The sequence below is a fragment of the Ixodes scapularis genome, unplaced genomic scaffold (assembly GCF_016920785.2).
Source record: "Ixodes scapularis isolate PalLabHiFi unplaced genomic scaffold, ASM1692078v2 PGA_scaffold2__306_contigs__length_199485367, whole genome shotgun sequence".
Classification (NCBI taxonomy): Eukaryota; Metazoa; Arthropoda; class Arachnida; order Ixodida; family Ixodidae; genus Ixodes; species Ixodes scapularis.
In genome coordinates this window covers 65,969,926-65,975,925 of record NW_024609857.1, presented here as the reverse complement: position 1 = coordinate 65,975,925, position 6,000 = coordinate 65,969,926, and the positions used below count along the sequence as shown (strand labels likewise).

General features: G+C 50.9%; 1 protein-coding gene across 1 annotated transcript in view; it reads right to left on the bottom strand.

Moving 5' to 3' along the window:
- Nucleotides 1-236: 236 nt before the first annotated feature.
- LOC121047713 overlaps nucleotides 237-6,000 on the bottom strand; it is a 76,716-nt gene continuing 70,952 nt past the window's right edge. The window contains exon 14 of the mRNA XM_040503180.2: nucleotides 237-347. Coding sequence (XP_040359114.2) covers nucleotides 237-347 — 111 coding nt within the window. The remainder of the gene's footprint in view (nucleotides 348-6,000) is intronic.

Genomic DNA, 6,000 nt, shown 5'->3' with positions numbered 1-6,000 from the left:
TTTCTAATAAAATGGTAGTATACGTGTGAAATATATAACGCTGACCACCACAAGACAAGTTTTCAAACAATACGCTCAAATAATGTCAAAAAAAAAAAACGAAGTCAGTTTTATTGCGTAATACCATGCATTTCGGCTCTGTGTTTTTTATGCTTACCTTTCATGTATTACCGACGAGGTAGAGATATGCGAACGAACTCCTGCAGTTGACAAAGAGCAATGTTTATTTGCGGCGTTCACCCTTTTGTCGGGCGCGTTTTTCGGGGGTTTGCGCTGGCGGCGGAGGTCTTGGGTTTCATAACGGCTGCCTGACTGCGTTTTTGTCCGATTACTTCGTAGACGCATTTCTAGACAAAACAAAACAGGAATCATGTTCGTCAAGCTTCTATACGCAACAAAAATTTAAACTGATAGTCATCCAAGACCAGGGTTGCTGCTAGAAGGAACCCGACGTTCTCAGTTAAGTATCTTAAGTTAGCATATTTCTACTTTTTTAGAATGTTAAACTGTTGGTCTTGTATCATAAATGTGAAGCCAATTGGTAGGTGATATGTTTGTCTATTGAAAAATAGTATAAACTCTAAAGATTTGCAATTTCTGTACTACTGCGTAGCGAGCAAAGAGACGGACATAGTTACGACTATTTTTGAAAATAGAATGACACAATTTACAAGTGTAATATAAGCAAATATAAGGCAATTCCTCAAAAATTATTGATTCGCCGAGTTACCTCTGGTCTAGACAGTTAGCGAACATATCAAAGTGTCTTCTACTAGTTCTATAGATTTATCCTTTTTTTACAAAACCACATAGCACTGGAAGCGCAAGTATATCTGATCGTCCATGATCACATATATTGCCGCGCGCAGACTTGCAGAAGGTTCTCGTTTATTCTTCCTGCGAACATAACTTCTATCGTTTTTGTTGTTCTAGAAAGTGCGTGTTCATTCTCGCCCCAAGCGCGCTACGCTCGAACCTTCCCCGCCGAATCTTCGAGATAGTGACTCACTCTAGATAAGAGGCCGCCCGCAACCTTGTCGAGCCAGTTTTCGCCCAGCGTTGGACTGTGCTGCTACGCCGACTTCGACGCCCGCGACGCTCCGTTGTTATCTTTAGTACCCTTTTATTTTTGGCACAAGTTCGCCACATTAAACGTTTATTTCTTTCTGTTTATTTATTGTTTATTGGTCACCACCCGTGACATTTTGGCGGAGGTGCGGGGTACCGCATGCCCGTGCAGCGTTCCCCTCCCAGGACCCGCAGTACAAGCCCGACTCAAAGCTCGCTGAGAAGACCACTCAGCGCGGAACCTGAAACTCGGACCAGCCGCCGCACCAAGGGAGAGGATCCGGGGTTTGCTCCTGGACAAACCCAAGCCGAAGAAGACGACGATGGACAACCAGCCGCAGGCCCCCGCCGCTCCTGCCGTCGTCTACCTACCCGTCGCTCCTCGGACACCGGCTCCCTTCCACGGCGAAAGCCACGAAGACATCGACGACTGGGTCCAACAGTACGAACGAGTGGCCCGTCATAACGGGTGGACACCGGAACAGTGTCTGCAAAACGCTTACTTCGCCTTGGAAGCCACCGCCCGGAACTGGTTCGAGAACCACGAAGCTTCGATCACTTCCTGGGAGCAACTCAAGGCTGAGTTGCGAAGAACGTTCACGAACCAACAACGAAGAGAACGCGCGGAAGTGCTTCTTCAAGCGAGGGTTCAAGGCCCTAACGAGAGCGTCGTTAGCTTCGTGGAAGATGTCCTGCGACTGAGCAACCACGCCGATCCCGAAGCATCCGAAGCAAAGAAGCTCAGAGTCTTGATGCGTGGCGTCAAGGAAAACATTTTCGGTGGTCTTGTGCGGAGCCCGCCTACCACCGTCGAAGGCTTCACGACAGAGGCCACCAACATCGAACGAGCCACCCACTATCACCGAGTTCCCGGCCTCGGTTCCTTTTCGCCTTCCGGCTGCAACACCACGGACATCCGCGAGATGATCCGAGACGTCGTCCGGGAAGAGATCAAGAAACTTCTACCTGCCGCCGCAAGCCCAGCTTCGCCCTCAATCGCCGAGATTGTCAGGGAAGAAGTCCAGCAAGCGCTGCAGCCTGAGGTTCTCGTTAGCACCGCCCCGGAACCACCGACGTTGAGTTACGCCGCAGTGGCCCGACGGCCACCGCCTCCTCGTCGCACCTATGTCACGCCGCCCCGACGTCAGTCTCCTGCGCCGCAGCAGGACCGACGCCACGACGACCAGGTCCAGTACGCCTGCCCGGAGCCTCGCGCACCCCGCAAGACCGACGTGTGGCGAACGCCCGACCGACGCCCTCTGTGCTTCCATTGCGGGGAAGCGGACCACACCTACCGCCGATGCCCATACCGACGACTCGGGCTACGCGGGTTCCACCCGAACGACCCGCGCCCCCATCATGGTGAACGCCCTCGGGAGATCGACGAGTACCTGCGACGACCTCAGTCCCCCGAGCCTGCGTCCAGCCGAGAGTTCCGGTCGCCTTCGCCACGACGTCCAGCTTCGCCGATGCACCGACCCCGACGTGAAAGCCTGTCACCCCTCGCTCCTCGCCGGGGAAACTAGGCGCGGCAACCCCTGGAGGTGGAGTTGCCGAAGACGACCGACGTAAAGAGCCTCCAAGAACGACGGAGCGCTCCCACTCTCCCGACGCCACGCATCGCAACGAAGCTTCTGCATCGGTGTCCAACAACCTAAACGTTGTTATTGACGGCCACGACGCATCAGCACTCGTGGACACCGGAGCAGACTACTCAGTCTTGAGTGGGAGGCTCTTTCGCCGTCTTCGAAAAGTCCCGACGCCGTGGGATGGACCTCAAATACGAACCGCCGGAGGGCACCTCATCACGCCGGTTGGGAGATGCACTGCCCGCGTCGAGATGCATGGTGAGACGTGCCCTGTCAAGTTCGTCGTTCTGCAAGACTGTTCGAGGGACATTATTCTCGGAATGGACTTTCTCTGCGAGTATGACGCCGTCATCGACTTCAGAGCAAACCGGATAACTCTGCGAAAACCTGCTTCACCACCGGAGGAACCCAAAGCGACGTCATCCGCAGTCCGAGTCCTCGCAACTCACGTAAACTTACCGCCGCGGTCGAGTGTTTTCGTACCTGTCGGGATCACCGAAGCTTTCTGCGGCGAAGTTCTGCTCGAGGTGAGCCTCCAGTTGCTTCTAGGAAGAGGAATAGGCGTCGCAAGAGGGGTAGCAGAACTCCAGAATGGCCGCACTGTGGTCCTCATGACGAACTTCCGAGGCGAAGCGCAACACCTCACAAAAGGGCGCAGTGAACACCGACGACATGGCCCGACGTCAACGAGACGATCCTGAGCTGCGCGCACTAATAGAGCACCTGGAAGGGCGTGGGAGTGCCATACCACGTGTTTTTTCACGAGCCCTGCCGACCTTCGCCATTAGACAAGGAGTTCTCTACAAAGAGAACTTCGGCAACAACAACTCGACGTGGCTGCTGGTAATCCCGACCGACCTTCGAGAGGAGATCTTCCAAGCTTGCCACGACGACCCGACGTCCGGACACCTTGGTTACAGCCGGACACTGGCCCGTATTCGTGAAAAGTATTACTGGCCCAAGCTCCCCAAAACCGTCCACCTATACACACGATCATGCCATGAATGCCAGCGACGAAAGAAACCTCCAACGAGGCCGGCCGGACTCTTGCAGTCAATTCCTCCGCCAACGGCACCCTTCCAGCAGATCGGAATGGATCTACTTGGCCCTTTTCCGCCGTCGACGTCGGGAAATCGATGGATCATCGTTGCCACAGATTATCTCACGCGGTACGCCGAAACGAAAGCCCTTCCTTTCGGAACTGCTGTGGAAGTTGCCAAGTTTTTCATTTCATTTCACTGTCTACGAATGAGTTTGAATATTTAAAACGTGGTCTGGGAGACTAACGTGACGTGTGGTGTCTGATAGTGTGCTCCCATTGGTATATAAGTTTGTGTTTTTTCCTAATAAATTCAGTTGAGAGTGCGCCCTGTGTCGTTGTCAATCTACTCTTTGTCCGTGTTTTTTTGGCGCTTATTTTCCCACAATCCATTGTCCTCCGGCACGGCGCTCCCGAAGTCCTGATCTCAGACCGTGGATCCTCGTTCATGGCCCAGCTTACACAAGAAGTCCTTCGTCTCAGCCACACCAGCCATCGTCGCACCACGGCGTACCACCCTCAGACCAACGGGCTGACGGAAAGACTCAACAAGACCATCGCCGACATGATTTCCATGTACGTCGGCGTGGAGCACAAGACATGGGACGAGGTGTTGCCGTACGTCACCTTTGCCTACAATACGGCCGTGCAAGAAACCACCGGGGTTACACCCTTTCAACTGGTTCATGGTTGCAAAGTGACGACAATGCTGGACGCAATGTTACCCCACGAACCGGCTGTCGACGGAAGCGACGACTCCCAGGTGGTTGCCCAACGGGCAGAAGAAGTCCGTCAGCTCGCCAGACTCCGGATTCAAGCCCAACAACGTATCGACACTGGCCGCTACAACCTTCGTCGCCGGGACGTCCACTTCCAGCCGGGAGACAGGGTGTGGGCCTGGACACCGATGCGCCGACGTGGTCTGAGTGAGAAACTCCTGAAGCGCTACTTTGGACCCTACAAAGTGCTTCGTAGACTCGGGGATCTGACCTACGAGGTGATGCCCGATGGAATACGGACTTCATCACGCCGCCCTCCAAGACCAGAAGTCGTCCACGTCGTGCGCATGAAGCCGTACTACGCTCGATAGGACTGTAGATCTTATGTGTTCCAAATGACTCTCGTCTGTTGCTTGTTGAAAGATGTGGTTGTGTTGTCCCTGTTTTAATTGTTTTATTCTTTCTTCATCCATGACTCTTTAGTTTACCGTTATTTCTGTTTACTTTGTTTTCGGTTTGTGCTGCATCGGGACGATGCGCTTTTAAAGGGGGGATAATGCCGCGCGCAGACTTGCAGAAGGTTCTCGTTTATTCTTGCTGCGAACATAACTTCTATCGTTTTTGTTGTTCTAGAAAGTGCGTTTTCATTCTCGCCCCAAGCGCGCTACGCTCGAACCTTCCCCGCCGAATGTTCGAGATAGTGACTTACTCTAGATATGAAGCCGCCCGCAACCTTGTCGAGTCAGTTTTCGCCGAGCGTTGGACTGTGCTGCTACGCCGACTTCGACGCCCGTGACGCTCCGTTATTATCTTTGGTACCCTTTTATTTTTGGCACAAGTTTGCCACATTAAACGTTTATTTCTTTCTGTTTATTTATCGTTTATTGGTCACCACCCGTGACAATATTATTCGGGGTATCTAGTGGTGAAAACATATATTGCTTATTCACGCTAGTCTTTATGCAAGCAAAGCTTTTCTGGAGCAAGAAACTCGCACCACGCCTTTGCTGTCTCCGCATGAAAGCTAAGGAAGGAATCATAAACAGCTCTTCGAACACATCGCCCCGAATAATAAGAAATATTTTAATGCAAAATATCTGTATTTTGTTACTTATAACTGACTCTTTCGCTTTTAGGAGCTAAAAGCTTTTGAAAAAAAGGATTGGTCGCATGCGGAATAAAAAATAAATTTCAAAATTTGCAGAATATACCTTTGCTATTAAATTCTATATAAGCACGTTTAAGCACGATATAAATGAACGAGTTAAGTACCAATTCGATCACATTCCGTAGCTAACCTATCATAAACGTTGGAGATAGTTTTGAAATACAGCATAAATAATTTTTTTTGGAGCAACATTTCTACGAAATTAAAATTAAAAAAAAAATCAAGAACTCATATTGATTAATGTTTTCAGAAAACATGAACCAGGAACAAAAAAAAAAACGCCATCGCTAATTGCATTTAACGGTTCCTTCAGGCATAAAAAAAAAAGTTACCCGCGCGAGCATGCCCTTAGGAGCATCTGCGGTACACAACTAACCAGTGTATATTAAGATTCTATAAATTGAGCAAATGGCACCG